The sequence below is a fragment of the Pseudophryne corroboree genome, chromosome 6, assembly GCF_028390025.1.
Source record: "Pseudophryne corroboree isolate aPseCor3 chromosome 6, aPseCor3.hap2, whole genome shotgun sequence".
Taxonomy (NCBI): domain Eukaryota; kingdom Metazoa; phylum Chordata; class Amphibia; order Anura; family Myobatrachidae; genus Pseudophryne; species Pseudophryne corroboree.
The window spans coordinates 34,570,851-34,590,753 of NC_086449.1; the positions used below are offsets into that span (position 1 = coordinate 34,570,851).

Here is a 19,903-nt window from a genome sequence, read left to right on the forward strand (position 1 = left end):
CTCTGCCTTCGGCCTGCTACCGTGCTGTGCTTGGCCAAGCAACGTTTGAAAATTCGACAACACCACACAGGTGTGGTAAGGCGGCGTGTCGACGCATACAGAGCAGAACCGTGGTTGCAAATGCCACGGCAGGTTAGGAGTTTGGTGGTGGCAGCGTAAACCCGCCCACTACGCAGTGGGTGGAGTCAGTAACAGGCGGTTACTGACGGTAAGCTGGAATCCCCATGTGGCCAGGTCCGGCGTGACCTAAACATCCATTCTGTGTACATGGGAACGGGACGTGAAAGCGGTGAGGACTTTCGTACGGGACCGTCCGGTCACACTGCACCTTTGAGCTGTTCTGGCTACGGGCAATACCTGGGAAAGAGACTTTTTTTCCTGAACAGGCAAAAATACAGCTTAAGTGTTTCTCTTTAGAAGTGTTTTTCCTCACCACTCTCTGAGTTTATGCTGGAGAGGAGGTGGACTCCAGCCAAACTGACCTCTCCCTCTTCAGAAGTGTCAGTGCTGTCTTCTGACTGCACAGGGTTAAGTAGCTTTCTTCTTTTAAACAATATTTCCTCATCTGATAGGGAATTTATGTCAGCATCGGACAGCCATGACATGTGTGGAGGGCGGCCTGTTGTTCCTCTTGCTGAAAGATGGAGACAGAGCTAAAGTGTCTATAACAAACACTGACACAGTGCACTCCATCTCAGTGGTGAGGTAAAATCTGGAGACAGGTGGTGGCACTTAGCTTTTTAGCTGCGGCGCCTGCATGTGACCAGGGGGAATGTACTTTATGTTTGGGTGCTGCTTGGGTGTTCGTGTCAAATATAGGAATGGAGGTTTCTATGTGCTGCTGGGATTAGGGTGTTGGTAATAGTGGTTTTAGGTGTGGCCGGGCAGGGCCACATTCATCCTGCCAGCGCCATCAGTGTTCACCTGCTGCCCACACCGTGCTGGCTGAATGGCCCCCCCTTGGCTGACTCCTGCTACCTGGCACAGTGTATATAATGGGCTACCTGTCACAGTGTGTTTAAGGGACTACCTGGTGCAATGTGTATAAGGGGCTACCTGGTACAATGTGTATAAGGCTATTCCTGGCGCAATGTGCATGAGAGGCTCTACCTGGCGCAATGTGTATAAGAGGCTCTACATGGTGCAATGTATATAAGAGGCTCTACATGGTGCAGTGTATATAAGGGGCTCTACATGGCATAGTGTGTAAAAGAGGCTCTCCCTGGTGCAATGTGTATAAGGGGCTCTACCTTGCACAACATGTATAAGAGGCTCTACCTGGCATAATGTGTAAGGACAGAGCCATAACTAGACTTTTTAGTGCACTGTGCCAGAAAAAGAATTGGCTCCATCGCCCCCCCCCCCCCCCTTCCCCCCTACCCCACTCCTTGGGATTTTTCCAATGGGGACATAAGGCGCATGCCTTGCGGGGAAGGGGCATGAGAAAATTGATCTTAGAGAAAGCCCATGCTATGATGCCCCTTTACACACACACACAAATATATTTATTATAAATAAATAAATTATACACACATATATCATTTATAGAAGACTGCAAAAAATAAAAATTTGGACACAAATTCTCTTTATACCACATTCATGCACTAAACCCGAGAGCTCGCTGCCACTCAGCCACAATACCCCACATTAAATAATACATTTCACTATACTGCCACACCCAGGATGCAAACCCACAACCTGTTGCATCCCAGCCAAACACCGCTTCCACCGAGCCACTTGATCCCGCATAAAACTATGACATTTCTAACTGTAAGACGCTACCTGTACACCGTAAAAAAATAACCAGCACCATAATTGAGCAGATCCATGCAGTGTGCAGCCACACATCCAACCCCTGCAGCCACACACTACACAGATCTGCTCAGCCATAAGCTTCAAATAGTTAAAACTCTCCAGCTTGGAATTCTCTAGCTTTCTATGTAAGGATAGCTCAATGAATAGAGGCCCTCATTCCGAGTTGTTCGCTCGCTAGCTACTTTTAGCAGCCGTGCAAACGCATTGTCGCCGCCCACGGGGGGAGTGTATTTTAGTTTTGCAAGTTAGCGAACGCCTTTGTAGCTGAGCGCTGCAAAACCATTTTGCGCAGTTTCTGAGTAGCTCAGGACTTACTCAGCGCTTGCGATCACTTCAGTCTTTTTGGTGCTGGAATTGACGGCAGACACCCGCCCTGCAAATGCCTGGACACGCCTGCGTTTTCCCAAACACTCCCAGAAAACGGTCAGTTGCCACCCATAAACACCCTCTTCCTGTCAATCTCCTTGCAATCGGCTAGATCACTAAATATATTGCACAGCAACGATGCTCTTTGTACCCGTACGATGCGCGTGCGCATGCGCAGTTTTGCCATTTTTTACCTGATCGCTGTGCAGCGAAAATTCGTAGCGAGTGATCAACTCGGAATGACCCCCAGAGTGCCTGACTGCAATGTCCTAGGCAACGGGTTTGAATCCTTGGCATATTAGCATCCTGAAATGTAATAAAGGACGGTGCGACTGAACAACAAAGAGCTATCAAGTCAAGTCCATGAATGCTGTATAGGTATTAGCGGCAAAAGGGGCGAGGGTAAGTAACAGGGGCGGTTAGAAGATACTAGGCTTCAAAAAGGGGTGGATGGTGCAAGTGAAAGTAAATAGATAATTGATAATTGACAAGTGCTGCCAACATCGACCCTACCCTGCAGCGCTATATGCACAACACAGTCTGCACACACCTAGTTATGGCCCTGTGTAAGGCCCTCTGCCTGGCGCAATGTGTGTAAGGTGCTCTACCTGGCGTAACGTGTATAAAAGGGGCTCTACCTGGTGTAACTTTTATAAAAGGGGCTCTACCTGGTGTAACATGTATAAAAGGGGCTCTACCTGCATAATGTCTATAAAAGGGTCTCTACCTGGTGTAACATGTATAAAAGGGGCTCTACCTGGTGTAACGTCTAGAAAAAGGGCTTTACCTGGTGTTACATGCATAAAAGGGGCTCTACCTGGTGTAATGTGTATAATGGGTTTTACCTGGCGCAATATGTATAAGAAGTTCTTCCTGGTGTGTATAAGGAGTACTACAGTGTGGTGTAATGTGACTGACGGACACTACTGTGTGGTGTAATGTGAATTGGTACTATTCTGTAACCACACCCTTCCCCGTGAAACCACACCCATTATGTTTTGTCACGCGCTTTAGGAGCGCACTGTCCCTGTTTTGAATGGGGAAAGGGGGGCACCAAAGGAAACATTCGCTCTGGGCACCATAAGGTCTAGAACCGGCCCTGGGTGTTGGTAGTGAATGCCAGAGGAGGGGGTCAACAACAACTACTGTATTTTGCCTCTGGGCTCCTGATATTTATTTATTATTTATTTATTATTTATTAACAGTTTCTTATATAGCGCAGCATATTCCGTTGCGCTTTACAATTAGAACAACAGTAATAGAACAAAACTGGGGAACAACAGACAGACATAGAGGTAAGATGGCCCTGCTCGCAAGCTTACAATCTATAGGGAGATAGGCATTGATATACAAGGATTGATGCTACCTGTTACATATTGGTCCACCAGATTGCTAGGTTCTTAATGGGTTGTATGATATGATCACCCAGCAATGTTGGGCAAGGGTCAGGAGGGTGTGAGAGTAAAGAAAGACAAGATATGTGATGTTATGTGTACTGTACAGAGAGGATGTAATTAGATAGGGATGCACTGGAGGTTATGTTGGTGGGTCTTAAATTTGGTAGGTTTGTCTGAAAAGGTGAGTTTTCAGGGAACGTTTAAAGGTTTGGAGACTAGAGGTGAGTCTTATTGTGCGTGGGAGGACATTCCACAGAGTGGGTGAAGCCCGGATAAGGTCCTGTAATTTTGAGTGTGAACAAGTAATGCGTGTGGATGAGAGACGTAGATCTTGTGCAGAGCGGAGAGGTCGGGTAGGGAGATATTTTGAGATGAGTGAAGAGATGTATGTTGGTGCAGTTTGGTTAATAGCCTTGTATGTGAGTAAAAGTATTTTATATTTAATATGGTAGAATACCGGTAACCAATGGAGGGACTGACAGAGCGGATCTGCAGACGATGAACGTCTGGCAAGGAAGATTAGCCTCGTAGCTGCATTCAAAATGGATTGTAGTGGTGAGAGCCTATGTTTGGGAAGACCGGTCAGGAGACTATTACAATAATCAATGCGGGAGAGGATGAGAGAATGATATATACTTACACCCCTGCATGTGACACTTACTGTATCTTATTTAGATCAGAAGGAGAGAAGAGGAAGTGATGACAGCAGCTTACTGTACATTTGTAAATAGCACAAGTTCCGTTTATTTGTGATATTTCGATAAGTCCGCTTTATATCATATTCATAACTATGTTCTGTGTGCTGGGTCTATTCCTGATCGTACTATGGGGTATGTACAACCTTTGTTTTCTATATACTGCTTATTTTTATGTGTTCACAAAAATATTATACATTTATACAACTTGGAGTTTATGTGCTAAATGGTGGCTAGCAGAAGTTGCTGATTCCTGCGTGTCTATGCCCAATATATTAAAGGGCAATGTGTGGTAATTGTCTAAGCCTTTTGTCTTATCTTAGTAGAACCTCATAATTCAGATGTCTTCCTCAAATGTATTGCTGTTTATTACATATTAAAATGCTATTCATATTGACAAACAAATACACTAACAGTCTCTTACTTACCTCTGCTCACATGTCTAGCACAGTGGTGAATGTACAGTAGGATGGGTTTCTGAATAAATATATATATATATATACCGTATATACTCGAGTATAAGTCGACCCGAATATAAGCCGAGATACCTAATTTTACCACAAAAAAATGGGAAAAATGACTGACTCGAGTATAAGCCTAGGGTGGGAAATGTACGGTGCCAGGGGTGTTCATGCTCAGGGTGTCATGCTCGTTGCCAGGGGTTTCATGCGGTAGGTGTTATGCTTGTTGCCAGGGGGTAATGCTTGTTGCTAGGGTTGTGCCCCCAGTGCCACATATACCCCCAGTAACAGATATCCCCCCACAGTGCCAGATAAAAACATGCTGCCGTTGCTTTGCCCCCAGTAGTTATGCCCCTTCTTTGCCCCCAGTAGTTGTGCCCCCTTTCATTGCCCCCAGTAGTTGTGCCCCCTTTCATTGCCCCCAGTAGTTGTGCCTCCTTCTTTCTTTGCCCCCTGTTGCAGTGCCCCCTTCTTTCTTTGCCCCCTGTTGCAGTGCCCCCTTCTTTCTTTGCCCCCTGTTGCAGTGCCCCCTTCTTTCTTTGCCCCCTGTTGCAGTGCCCCCTTCTTTCTTTGCCCCCTGTTGCAGTGCCCCCTTCTTTCTTTGCCCCCTGTTGCAGTGCCCCCGTCGCCGCTTACAAACACACAAACACACACAAAAACAATACTTACCACTGCCCCGCTCCTGCTTCCCGACCGCTTCTTCTGCTGCTGCGCTGCTCCGCTCCGTCCGTCCGCTCGCTCCATCCGGCCGCACGCTCCGTCCGGCCGCCGCTCCGTGCGGCCGCCCGCTCCCCGGCACCCGATCATCTCTATGGGAGAGACGTCATGACGTCTCTCCCATAGCAACGCGCACAGACACTAGAGGTCAATAATGACCTCCAGTGTCCGTCCTGGAGCCGGCTGCAGCGGACGCCCACACAGCCCACGGCGTCTGCTGCAGCCATTGACTCGAGTATAAGCTGAGGGGGGCTTTTTCAGCACAGAAAAATGTGCTGAAAAAGTCGGCTTATACTCGAGTATATACGGTATATATATTTATATACACACAGTATATATATATATACACACACACACACACACACACACACACACACACACACACACTATATATATATATCTCATTCATCTTTTTAACCTCTAATACAGACTTCTTAGTTCAAAAAATAGTTTGACTTACTGTCAACTCTTTACTTTCTCTTACGTCCTAGAGGATGCTAGGGTCCACATTAGTACCATTGGGTATAGACGGGTCCACCAGGAGCCATTGGCACTTTAAGAGTTTGAGAGTGTGGGCTGGCTCCTCCCTCTATGCCCCTTCTACCAGACTCAGTCTAGAAACTGTGCCCGAGGAGACAGACATCTTCGAGCGAAGGATTTTACACACATAGTGGTGAGATTCACACCAGCTCACACACAAGGCAAACCAAGCTAACCAGCTTGAAAATCCAGCAACGGCTGAAACATTACTTACCAAGTAACACTGCAGTACTCAACTACGAAGTTGTACTGAACCAAATAACAATAGCAGGATAAAGAGGCGCTGGACGGGCGCCCAGCATCCTCTACGGACTACCAGAAAAGGATTTACCGGTAGGTAACCAAAATCCTATTTTCTATTACGTCCTAGAGGATACTGGGGTCCACATTAGTACCATGGGGATGTACCAAAGCTCCCAGAATGGGAGGGAGAGCGCGGAGGCTCCTGCAGAACAGATCCACGTGGTTCCACCAGCCAGGCATCGCACCTTGCATGCTGTCCAAGCTCCTCCCAATCCCCGCCCACTGCCTGCTGAACTCGGAGATCGCCTGGAGGCTGTAGCCGGCTGCACAGGGAGAGACTTGTGAGATGATGATATTATCATTTCGCGAGACCGCAGCCGCACACTACATATCCCAATGAGTCACCCCCTAGTAACTGCCCTGCCCCACCGCAATGCCACCACAAATGCCTCCCTACCTCTATCTCCCGGGTGGGAGCCGACACGCAGCCGCCCGCCCGCCCGCCCTCAGCCAGAAAAGAAAATGTAAACTTCCAATAATAAAATATCAAGCCCGGGCCCAGGTAAATAGGACACGCCCCCCCCCCCCCACCACTCCGCGTCACTGATTGGGACCAGCCTACCAGGGACTCACATGGTATCCCGGTGGCCCAACCCGCCCCTGTATAAGTACATACTGTATCTGTATGCATTCTACAATGGAAGCTGAATCAGGCCATTAAAACACAAAAATCATTATTAGCATGTCTGAAGCTGCTGAAAGTGGACGTCATGTCCTCATGTGTAACACAATTAGCACAGGAATCTGATGCTACTTTCTCATTGGTTGACGTATGTCTTTGTGCTATTATAGGTCAGACGCATGAAGCTGAAAAAGAATTCTGCGTGGACCAGCCGAAAGCTTTAGAGGCCTTCGTAGGAGACTCCGTCACCTTCCCCTGCAGCTTTGTGTACCCAGCGAGCGAAGACAGAATCTCATCTGTAGATGTCGCAGTGAAAGCAGACAGTGGACGTTTTTGTGGAAATAATGAGAATGAAATTTACAACACTGCCACAATGTCCTCTTCCCGAGGTTATGAAGGAAGAGTATCTGTGATGCTGGATAGAGAAAACAGGAATGCATCAGTTACTATACGTAACTTACAGAGTGGGGAAAGCAAATATTATTGCTGCCGGATGCAAATCAAACTTCAGGATGGCAACATTGAAATATGGCAGCATGCTGTAGGCACTTATATCAGAGTGAGAGGTAAGAGAAGACACAGGGCAGTGCTGGCCGCAGAGGGATTGACATGAAGTGGGCGTTTCTGGGTGTCAACTGACCGTTTTCAGGGAGTGTTCGGAAAAATGCAGGCATGCCAGGAAAAACGCAGGCGTGGCTGGGCGAATGCAGGGCGTGTTTGTGACGTCAAAACAGGAACTGAACAGTCTGAAGTGATCGCAAGCGCTGAGTAGGTTTTGAGCTACACTAAAACTGCACAAAAAAACTTTGCCGACGCTCTGCGATCATTTCGTTCACACTTCTGCTAAGCTAAAATACACTCCCAGTGGGAGGCGGCATAGTGTTTGCACGGCTGCTAAAAACTGCTAGCGAGCGAACAACTCGGAATGACCACCTTCGTCAATGTAATATATCTACTTTATCTAATGTATCATAATTTTATTCTTAAAAATCATTCTATTGTTTTAAAAAAGAACAATCGCAGGTAAATCCATTGTCATTGCTGTGATTGATACTCCTGTGTTTGCTCTTTTGCATTGTGGCTTTATGTTCAGCGATTGGAGACTTATCTACAGGTAGGTAGCCCTCACAGCAACTGCCATCCCATTAGATATTTCTGAGCTTATATTATTAATTCAATTTACTGATCCATTTACTTGTTTTGTTGTTTTGGAAAGAGATTAATGTAGTTTCCTTTGGCCTAATTCTGTAGATAATTTTCACTATTGTGCAAAAGTTTCCTTGGGAAAGGGAAAAAAGAGGATTAAGGGAAGGGTGGGAATCTCTGAAATGCCATGGGATCAGTGACTCCACATTATTGGGCTCATTCTGAGTCAGACAGATCGCTGTGCACAGACGCAAATGGTAAATTGTGGCAAAGAGTGCTTGCGTAGATGTGAATTTCCATAATTTTGCACGTCTCTCCTATTCTTCATCAGACGGGACATGGCCACATCTGTCTTTCCATGAAATGGGCAATTTCCAGACAGAACTGTTTGGAGACAATACGAGCACACTGAACTGCTCAGACTAGTGAGTGTCATGGGAGTGTTGTGGGCATGTACCTAATGTCAGTGGTGGAACTTTAGAGTGGTTGGCCCAAATGCAAAAATATGCTTTCAGACCACTCCTCCGCCCCATGGAGAAAGGCAGTGGGTGGCTGGGGTGGCAAAGGGAGGCAGAGATGCAGGGAGATGCAGTCTGTGACAAGGAGAGGAAGTGAGTGTCTGGGGAGGCAGGGTGTGATCAGGGCTGTCTTAGCAGTGTAGGCCCCTGGGCACAGCAATGCAGTGGGCTCCCTACCCATCCTCCAGTGGTAGGGGTGGGGGGGTGCTATCAGTGGCAGCTTTGAAGTCCCGCGGGTGGTAGGGGGCGTTCTATCTTCCGCTAAGCATGTAGGACCTGGAGCAGTAATTTCTGCTAATTACTCCTTTACTGCACAAATAGGGCTAAACTGTAGAAGGTGGCATTGGGCTGAATGAAAAAGCCCTGGTACATGACTTTTAGGGTGGTAGGGTATGTTTAATACATAGGGGAGGGGTGGATAGTGGAGTGGGCTTAATATTTATAATTTTCTGGTGGGAGGGCAGCTTGCTTGACTGCAGATATCTCAAGTTCCTGAAAATATATTTCTTAGCTTTGAACGGGATAAAAAACTAGAGAGTCCCACTTTTCACAAGATACTGGGGAATTAGGGCTCAGAGTTCAGGTGCCAGAGCAATTCACCAATGAAAACCTAACACTGCATATTAGGCGTGTGGAGCTGAAGCAGGGACCAGCTGCTTGAAGGTTGATATTTCTGGTTCTGGGCATAGTAGAGACAAGCTGCCAGTGTCCACCAAAAGGAGAGAGTCCCAGCTTTTGGAGTATACCCTCAGAAAAACTCTAAGTCAGACAGAATCCGAGATATCTGGCTGGGAAGAGCAATTAACAGGCTTGGATGGGGACCACTGTTATGCACACCAGTGCCTGCAGGAATGTACTGGTGTTTGAACTGTTATACACACCAGTGCCTGCAGGAATGTACTGGTGTCTGAACAGAGAGGGATGCAAAACAAATGAACTCACAGACAGACTGGGAAATATGACATAACGTACACAGAAGGTGATAGGGTAACAAAACCAACACAGAGTGAACAGAGAAGCCCAGAGGCTAAGAAACTGGGTGTCTCCCTAGTATTAGAAATGCTCAGATGGAAAAAGCAAGATGTTGTGTTTTAATACGTAGAGAACCCGAAATGCTGTTGCTAAGGGCAACAGCAAAACCCTAAAGGGTTACCAACGGGTGTGGCAGTAAACTCCTTGGTCAGAGATGGAATAATAGACACAAGGAGAGTCTCCACAATCCTAATTCTCACTTGCAGGGCCCAGGTTCAGCTTACTGCCACTAAACTGACACATGGACGCCCTGCACAGTGAGAGAGGATTATGCAGGCAGGTCTGAAAGTACAGCCACAAACCTGCTGGGTTCACAGAATAGCAAAAGAACCTCAGCAGGCTAAACGACTGACTCCAGTCTTACTGCTAGGTCTGGATTGGCAGAGTGTAGTACCAAATGCCCAGGCCTATTTGCAGTAAGCAACAACAAAATACAAAGCTACACAGTACTGGCTAACTTTCAGGAACTGACTAACCAACAAAGATTCAGCAGCATCTGCTTAACCTGAGAAGAGGCCTTATAAAGCAGGTGCTGTCCACGCCCCCCTCAGACCTCACAGACTGTGAGCACAAAAACCAGCACCGGATCCCATGCCTGTAACCACTGCACAGCAAAAGACCCGAACCGGAGTATCAGCTGCGCTCAGGTTACTCCGCTAGCACTTGTCTCCCGGTTGCCATGACGACGTGGCAGCACAGGGCAGGAGACCCTAACAGTACCCCCCCTCTGACGAGGGGTCAAAGAACCCCTACCACCGGGTTTATCGGGGAACTGCGAGAAGAAAGAGCGTATCAGTCTGGGGGCATGAAGATCACAACTGCGCACCCACGACCGCTCCTCCGGGCCATACCCCTTCCAGTGCACCAAAAATGACAGCCGACCCCGAACCATCTTGGAGTCAAGAATCCTTTCAACAACAAACTCCCTCTGGCCACGTATCAGAAGAGGGGAAGGTCTTCCTCTGGAAGAAGGATTACTAATCGCCCGTTTTAAAAGGGAACAATGAAATGTTTTATTGATACCCAAAGAACGGGGCAGATCTAACTGAAATGCCACCGGATTGATAACCCTGGTGATCTTATAAGGGCCGATGAACCGGGGGCCTAACTTATGAGATGGCTGTTTCAACTTCAAATTCTTGGTAGACAACCAGACGAAGTCTCCTAATTTGAAGCTGCAGGGTCTTTTCCGCTTATCAAAAACCCTTTTGGTCACTAATGACACAGACACAAGGGCTTTCTTCACTTTCCTCCAAATACCTCTAAGGACCGAAACGACAGAGGAACCACCAGGCGTGGAGTCCAGGGGGTCAAAAGAATTGGCCTTAGGATGATGCCCATACACACAAAGGAAGGGAGAGATCCCTGTAGCATAGTGAGCCGCGTTGTTATAGGCAAACTCCGCCATTGACAGATGAGCAACCCAGTCAGTCTGACACTTGGAGACATAACACCTGAGGAACTGCTCCAAGGTCTGGTTCACCCTTTCAGTCTGCCCATTAGACTGCGGATGGTAGCCTGACGACAAGCTGACAGAAATCTGGAGATCGGAACAAAATGCCCTCCAGAATTTGGCCACAAACTGGGATCCGCGGTCAGAGACCACATCAAGTGGCAACCCGTGGAGGCGCACAACATGCAGCATAAATAATTCAGACAGGCGTCTGGCCGATGGCAGCCCAACCAGTGGAACGAAGTGCGCCATCTTCGAAAACCTGTCAACGACAACCAAGATGGCTGTCATCCCAGAGGATTTGGGCAAGTCCACAACAAAATCCATTGAAATGTGGGTCCATGGCTTAGATGGAATAGAGAGTGGATGTAATGGGCCAACAGGAACCCCTCTAGGAGTCTTATTTCGGGCACAGATGTCACATGCCCGAACCCACTGATCCACATCCTTAGCCACCGAGGGCCACCACACCGCCCTAGATAGCAACTCCCGAGTTCTGGCAATACCCGGGTGACCTGCCGACTTCTTGGCATGGAATTCCAGGAACACTCGCTGTCTTAACCTAGGAGGCACAAACAAAAGACCTACCGGAAGGTCTGGAGGAGCCTGCTCCCGTGCTCTAAGGACTAATGACAAGAGGTCCTGGGTAATGCCCACTTTAATACATGATGGGGACACAATGGGCAACGGCTCCTCGGTGGTCTCCTGGATTGGAGCAAAACTCAGCGAGAGCGCATCAGCCTTGATGTTTTTTGACCCAGGGCGATATGTTATCAAAAAATTAAAGCGAGCAAAAAACAAAGCCCATCGTGCCTGCCTGGCATTGAGACGCTTCGCTGACTCTAAATATGCCAAATTCTTATGGTCGGTGAGAATTGAGACCACAAACTTAGCCCCCTCAAGCCAGTGTCTCCACTCCTCGAGTGCATCCTTAATAGCCAACAATTCCCGGTTACCCACGTCATAATTCATCTCGGCAGGCGAAAATTTACGGGAAAAGTAAGCACAGGGATGAAGGCGATTATCAGACACTCCCATCTGAGAGAGCACTGCCCCAATACCCATCTCAGAGGCATCCACCTCCACCACAAAAGGACGCTCTGGATCTGGGTGTCACAGCACCTTGGCCGAGACAAATGCCCTTTTGAGACGGGCAAAAGCCGCTTTGGCCTCACGAGACCAGTGAGCAACATCCGCCCCTTTCTTAGTGAGTGCCACCAAGGGCGCCACTATAGACGAAAATCCAGCGATAAATCGTCTATAAAAATTTGCAAAGCCCAGGAAACGCTGAAGCGCCTTCAAACTAGTGGGCTGCACCCAATCCAGGACTGCCTGTACCTTTGAACCCTCCATTTGGAAACCTTCTGGGGAGATAATATATCCTAGAAATGCGATTTTCTGAACTTCAAATTCGCACTTCTCCAGCTTCGCCCCAAGCCGGTGGTCTCTGAGTTTCTGGAGGACTAAGCGTACATGCTTCCGATGTTCCTCCAGGGAATGGGAGAAGATTAGGATGTCATCTAAGTATACAACTAAGAATCTATCCAAATATTCCCTGAGCACATCGTTCATGAAATCCTGGAAGACTGCCGGGGCATTACAGAGCCCAAAAGGCATCACCAAATATTCATAATGCCCTGAGTGGGTATTAAAGGCAGTCTTCCATTCATCCCCCTCTCTTATTCGGATTAGATTGTACGCACCGCGTAGGTCAATCTTAGAAAAAATGGTGGCAGTACGAAGCTGGTCAAACAAGACCGAAATGAGAGGCAGTGGGTATGAGTTTTTAATCGTGATACGGTTCAATTCCCTAAAGTCGATGCAGGGTCGCAATGAACCGTCCTTTTTACCCACGAAGAAGAACCCCGACCCAACTGGAGACTGTGAAGGTCTGATAAATCCTTTAGCCAAGTTCTCCTGAATGTACTCTGCCATAGCCTGAGTCTCAGGACGTGACAGGGAGTACAACCTGCTCTTGGGAAGCTTAGCATTCAGCAACAAATTAATGGCACAGTCATAGGGGCGATGGGGAGGTAGTACCTCTGCAACTTTTTTGGAGAACACGTCCGCAAAATCTGCATAACACCCTGGCAATCCTGGCAAACTTAGCTGCGAGAGCCTGACTGGAAGGCTCAAGCAACTCCTGAAACAATCAGTACCCCAACTAAGAATCTCCCCAGAGACCCAGTCAAATTGAGGATTGTGGGCCCTTAACCAGGGTAACCCCAACACCAATGGGGCAAAAGTACAGACAGTCACATAAAAGGACAATTTTTCAGAGTGTGTGGCTCCAATAAACAAAGAAATCTGGCTAGTGCAAGAGGTAATTTTACCCTGGGATAATGGTTCCCCGTTTAACCCACAAATCTCAATTTCCGACGCCAAGGGTACTAAGGAAACAGAGTGTTTCAGGGCGAATTGGCGGTCCATAAAAACCCCGTCGGCCCCACTGTCCACAAAGGCCTCAGTCTTGACAGTTTGACCGAGGATCTTCAAGGTCACCGGAATGATAAAAGTCTTCTTGGGAAATTCTGACTTCTGGCCTGACAGGATATTTCCCATCACCCTCAGGCCCTGAAGTTTTCCGGCTTTTCTGGGCATGATACTACCACATGACCCTTATTCCCACAGTACAAACACAACCCCTGCTGTCTCCTCCGCGTCTTCTCACGCGAGGAGAGGCGGGTAGCCCCAATCTGCATAGGCTCCTCGGAAAATTCCTCAGAGTCTGAGGTTCCCTTGGGAAAGAAGGAAACCTCGGTCTCCCTTTCAAGCCTACGCTCTCTCAGCCGTCTATCCACCCGGATGGATAACTGCATGAGCTGATCCAAGCTATCAGGCAAGGGATATTGTACCAGTTGGTCTTTTATCTGGTTAGAAAGACCTCTTCGGTACTGGTGTCTCAGGGCTGGGTCATTCCACTGGGTATCATGGGCCAACCTCCGAAACTCCGTACAGTAAACCTCAACTGACCTTCGCCCTTGCTTAAGGATCGAAATCTGAGCCTCGGCTGAGGCCGTCTTGTCAGGGTCATCATACAACATGCCCAGTGCCGTAAAAAAAGCATCAACACTTTTAAGCGACGGACAGTCAGGCTGCAACCCATATGCCCAGACCTGTGGGTCTCCTTGTAGCAAGGAAATCACTATGCCCACCCGCTGAATCTCCGACCCAGAAGACTGAGGCCTAAGCCGGAAGTATAGCTTGCAGCTCTCCTTGAAACAAAACAACTGCGAGCGATCTCCAGAAAAACGATCCGGGAGATTTACTTTCGGCTCCTTAACCCCTGAAGGTGCTGCTGCAGCGGGAGCTCCGCCAGCGGCCTGGGAGGTGTGCATTTTAATGGACAAATCATTAAATTGTCGAGTCAGGACCTGCACCTGATCGACCACCTGTTGCAACGTATTTTGAGGGGTATGCTCCATATTCCCACAAAATTTCAACAGGAGTATTAGGCTGCTGAATATGTTATGCACACCAGTGCCTGCAGGAATGTACTGGTGTCTGAACGGATAGGTATGCAAAACAAATGAACTCACAGACAGACTGGGGAATATGACATAACGTACACAGAAGGTGATAGGGTAACAAAATACACACAAAGTGAACAGAGAAGCCCAGAGGCTAAGGAACTGGGTGTCTCCCTAGTATTAGTAATGCTCAGATGGGAAAAGCAAGATGTTGTGTTTTAATACGTAGAGAACCCGAAATGCTGTTGCTGAGGGCAACAGCAAAACCCTAAAGGGTTACCAACGGGTGTGGCAGTAAACTCCTTGGTCAGAGATGGAATGATAGACACAAGGAGAATCTCCACAATCCTAATTCTCACTTGCAGTGTACAGGTTCAGCTTACTGCCACTAAACTGACACCTGACACCTTGCACAGTGAGACATGATTTAGGCAGGCAAGTCTTAGAATACAGCCGCAAACTTGCTAAGTTCACAGAGTAGTAAAAGAACCCCAGCAAGCTAAACGACTGACTCCAGTCTTACTGCTAGGTCTGGATTGGCAGAGTGTAGTACCAAATCCCCAGGCCTATTTGCAGTAAGCAACAACTAATACAAAGCTACACAGTACTGGCTGACTTTCAGGAATTGACTAACCAACAAAGATTCAGCAGCATCTGCTTAACCTGAGAAGAGGCCTTATAAAGCAGGTGCTGTCCACGCCCACTCAGACCTCACAGACTGTGAGCACAAAAACCAGCACCGGATCCCCTGCCGTGCACAGAGCCTGTAACCACTGCACAGCAAAAGACCCGAACCGGAGTATCAGCTGCGCTCAGGTTACTCCGCTAGCACTTGTCTCCCGGTTGCCATGACGACGTGGCAGCACAGGGCAGGAGACCCTAACACCAGCCAATGCCTGCATAGCTGCAGGTATAAGTATCCTGTGTCTGGGCCAGATAGATGTCAGTGCTTTCATTGTCAACAGTGTTTCCAGCCTACAAGCTTCACTACAGACTTTCTCCTGCAATTCCATTCTGCAGGCCAGCCTGACTTCCCTGGTGATTACACTCTGCTGTGTAACCCAACTCTCCAGTGTTAACCCCCTACAGCCTACTTTGGATTCCTGTGTTTGAACTTTTGCTTTGCAGTAATCATCCTTCATTCTTCAGTTCCTGCGCACTCCAGCATCATTCCTCATCTTCCAGCGAACCCCAGCTCCATTCCTCATCTTCCAGCAAACCCCAGCCTCATTTATTGTTTACAGGACTTTCTTCCATATTCCAGGTTACTGGCCTTTACCGATTGTGAACCTAATTATCACGTGTGACTTTCTATTATTCTTTTGCACGTTATTTGACTTTTTATTTAATAAAAGCACTTAAGGAATTCCCAGTTGTCGTGGTCACGCCCTCGGGCATTTATTGCTACAGTCAATTCGCATGTCCAGGAGTCACATAGCTCCTCCTAAGTTCAAATACCCGTCAGCCCCTACAACTGAGGCTCCCAGTCACGGTCTCCAGGCCTCAGTTGTGACAGTAAGCACTGACCATATGGATCCAGCCGCAGACCAGGCCCAAGCGATTAGGCTGATACAAGAACTGGCAATCCGCCTTGAACGTCAGCAGGATGCTCAAGGCCATGTTGTTCGCTGTCTCCAGGACCTCTCCTCCCCTGCAGGGTAAACCAGTGCGAGATCCAATTTGAATTACAACCCAGCAGTTTCCCTACTGACCGCATTAAGGTGGCGTACCTTATTTCTCTACTCACTGGTTCTGCTCTGGACTGGGCCTCACCTATATGGGAAAGGTCTGATGCTCTGTTGTCATCCTATGCTAACTTCGTGGCAACGTTCAGATGAATTTTCGATGAGCCAGGTCGAGTGACATCCGCTTCGTCAGAGATCCTTCGACTGCGTCAGGGGACGCGAACTGTCGATCAGTATTTGGTGCAATTCCAGACCTTGGCATCTGAAGTCTCCTGGAATGATGACGCTCTTTATGCAGCCTTCTGGGGAGGGCTATCCGAGCGTATCAAAGATGAGCTTGCTGCTAGAGACTTGCCTTTAACATTAAATGAGCTAATTTCCCTCTGCACTAAGGTCGATTTACAGTTCCGTGAAAGGGCTGTTGAACGAGGAAGATCCACATTTCCCAGGATTCCTACGGGTTCCATTCCTCGTCAGCCATCTCCGTCTAGGGAGGAACCTATGCAGATAGGTCGCTCTCGTTTATCTCAGGCAGAGCGTAGTAGACGTCTTGCTGAGCGTCTCTGTTTGTATTGTGCCGAATCTTGTCACGTTATCAAGTCCTGTCCCAAGCGTCCGGGACAACCTCAAGTTCTAGCCCACCAAGGACAAGACCAGCTAGGAGTGACGAATTTCTCTCCATTTCCAAGTAACTGCAATCTCTCCGTTTCTCTGCAGGTGGCTCAGCATACTAAGAATCTCACTGCCTTATTGGATTCTGGAGCAGCCGGAAACTTTATTACAGAGAGGTTCGTTAAGCAGTGGTCTCTACCCACTGAAAGACTGTCATCACCGATATCTTTAACTGCCGTGGACGGCAGTAGGATTCCTGATGCGGTGATTACCTCCAAGACTCTACCTATCCGTCTGAAGGTAGGGGATCAGCATACAGAATTTCTTTCTTTCCAGGTTATCCCCAGGGCCACCCATCCTGTGGTCCTAGGCCTTCCATGGCTACGTCTGCATAATCCTCAAGTGGATTGGAAGTCGACCCGTATCCTGGCATGGGGTCCTTCCTGCTCAGAGATCTGTCTCCAAAAAGAGCTTCCAGTTCGCATATCCTCCTACAAGTCTTCTGATGTCCCGTCTCCTCCGTGCCAAGACTCCAAACTACAGTTATGTCCAGGGTCACCGAATCACAAGGCTGATGCCCTTCCCCGCTCCTGGGAGCAAGAAAATGAGTCTGAGTCTACTGTCAAGCATTGTATTATTGATCCAGTGGCGTTCTCCGCAGTGAGGATGGACTCTATGCCCCCACCAGGGAAAAATTTAGTGAAGCCGGCTTTCAGGAGGAAGCTCTTGCATCGGGCACATTCGTCCCGCTTTGCCAGACACGCCGGCATACGCAAGACCTTAAAATTCGTTTCCAGGTCAAATTGGTGGCCGACCCTAAAAAAGGACATTGCTGAATTTGGGGCGTCCTGCCCAAAATCTGCCCAGCACAAAGTATCCCGCCAGTCACCCACTAGGCAACTGGATTCCTTGTCTGTTCCTCATCGTCCGTGGGTTCATTCCTCGATGGATTCTGTCATGGATTCCCCACTTCCAAGTTGGCACAAGTCTTCATCCAGAAGTTTCATTCCAGATGGCCAGGTAAACTTAAGAAGTGTCCTGGGGCCACTCCTAAAAGGGGGGGTACTGTCACGATCCGAGTACTGAGACACTATCTCCCTTCTGGTTGTACGCCCTGTGTTTCCAGTATACGGACTTACCAGTGTAATGTCTCATGCCTGCCGCGGCCTCCGCTGCCTTCCACGTGTCTCAGCATGCACTTGTTGTTTGGCGTCTCCTGTCCTCTGCGGCCGGAGCCGCCATTACTACTATGTTTCCACATTGTGTTCCAAACCAGGTTTTCCATCTTACTTCCAGCATGAGCGCAGCCATGTTGGATGCAATCACATGTTCCAGTTCCTCCAATCTACTGGCTCTGAAATCTGCATAATTGCCCAGCCAATGCCTGCATAGCTGCAGGTATAAGTATCCTGTGTCTGGGCCAGATAGATGTCAGTGCTTTCATTGTCAACAGTGTTTCCAGCCTACAAGCTTCACTACAGACTTTCTCCTGCAATTCCATTCTGCAAACCAGCCTGACTTCCCTGGTGATTATACTCTGCTGTGTAACCCAACTCTCCAGTGTTAACCCCCTACAGCCTACTTTGGATTCCTGTGTTTGAACTTTTGCTTTGCAGTAATCATCCTTCATTCTTCAGTTCCTGCGTACTCCAGCTTCATTCCTCATCTTCCAGCAAACCCCAGCTTCATTCCTCATCTTCCAGTGAACCCCAGCCTCATTTATTGTTTACAGGACTTTCTTCCATATTCCAGGTTACTGGCCTTTACCGATTGTGAACCTAATTATCACGTGTGACTTTCTATTATTCTTTTGCACGTTATTTGACTTTTTATTTAATAAAAGCACTTAAGGAATTCCCAGTTGTCGTGGTCACGCCCTCGGGCATTTATTGCTACTGTCAATACGCATGTCCAGGAGTCACATAGCTCCTCCTAAGTTCAAATACCCGTCAGCCCCTACAATTGAGGCTCCCAGTCACGGTCTCCAGGCCTCAGTTGTGACAGTCGTCATACATCTCAGTGATATTATCTATCAAGTTCGCTAGCGCATGGATATACCTATAGTTTATAGTTCCTCTGGCAGTACGGGTGATATCTAATGCGAGAAGGAACTGAATCCTGGTGGATTCATGGATCAAATCAGAGGCTGCGTGCTCTTTCCTATCTATGAGGTGTCTCTTGATGATGTGTTCATAATGGGTATGAATATAAGGAATCTGAGCGTTGCGGTGAATGTCTTTCATTTTATCGTGTGTTATGGTGATGACCTCTGTTAGTACTCTACCAATATAGCACAACCCTTCAGAGCTCGGAGTGAGCCACTTGTACGCTTTCCTCCCACATATGCATCATCTGGGAGAACATAAAGGACAAAATGTAACAACACCATATCACACATCTTCCTTATGTCAGCGTCCGGAGTCTTACCGGTATGCTGGGGCCGCGGGCCTGGCTTCCTTGGCGATGTGTGGGCAGTGGTGGAGGTGGGCTGCTTCGCCAGATCCATGGGCAGCAGTAGCGGCAGTGAGGGGGTCCGCTCTTGATGGCGGGACGCCGCTACGGCGGGTCGCTCTTGCTGAGCTGTTGCTAGGAGACCAGGGGCAGTGAGCAATGTGGCTTTGCAAAAAGGTCTGCATTACTGGGCGCCGCCATGTTGGAGACCAAGTTTTAAGCATAGTTCCGGTTTCCTGTTTCTTCCAGCCAATCCAGGGGAAGCTCTCCCTATAAAAGGGGGCTGGTTTAGGATAGGGATACCAGTGCTTCAAGTTACAACCCTGTTGTAGGTGTTTTACATGTGCTCCCAGGATTCCTGCTTTATTCTGGTTCCTCCTGATCCTGCTTGGTCGGTTCTCTGTTGCTGCTGCAGCCCTGACGTTTCTAGCCTGCTATTGCCTGTGGAAGCGCTCCTGGAAAACCCGGTCCAGTAAGACTCTCTGGGCACAGTCGGCCCCGGGTCTTCTGTCTCGTCTTTCAAGCCACACTCCACATATCTCCTTCACTAGCCACGCCTTTATACCACTGACCATAGCCTGCAGATTATTATCTTCAGCCTCGTTTTCCAAACCAAAATC

The 19,903-nt window shown here is 48.2% G+C and overlaps 1 protein-coding gene across 1 annotated transcript in view; it reads left to right on the forward strand.

Moving 5' to 3' along the window:
• The window catches only part of LOC134934192 (uncharacterized), a 110,131-nt gene that overhangs the window by 41,447 nt on the left and 48,781 nt on the right, over window positions 1-19,903 (forward strand). The window contains exon 2 of the mRNA XM_063929682.1: window positions 7,087-7,482. Coding sequence (XP_063785752.1) covers window positions 7,087-7,482 — 396 coding nt within the window. The remainder of the gene's footprint in view (window positions 1-7,086; window positions 7,483-19,903) is intronic.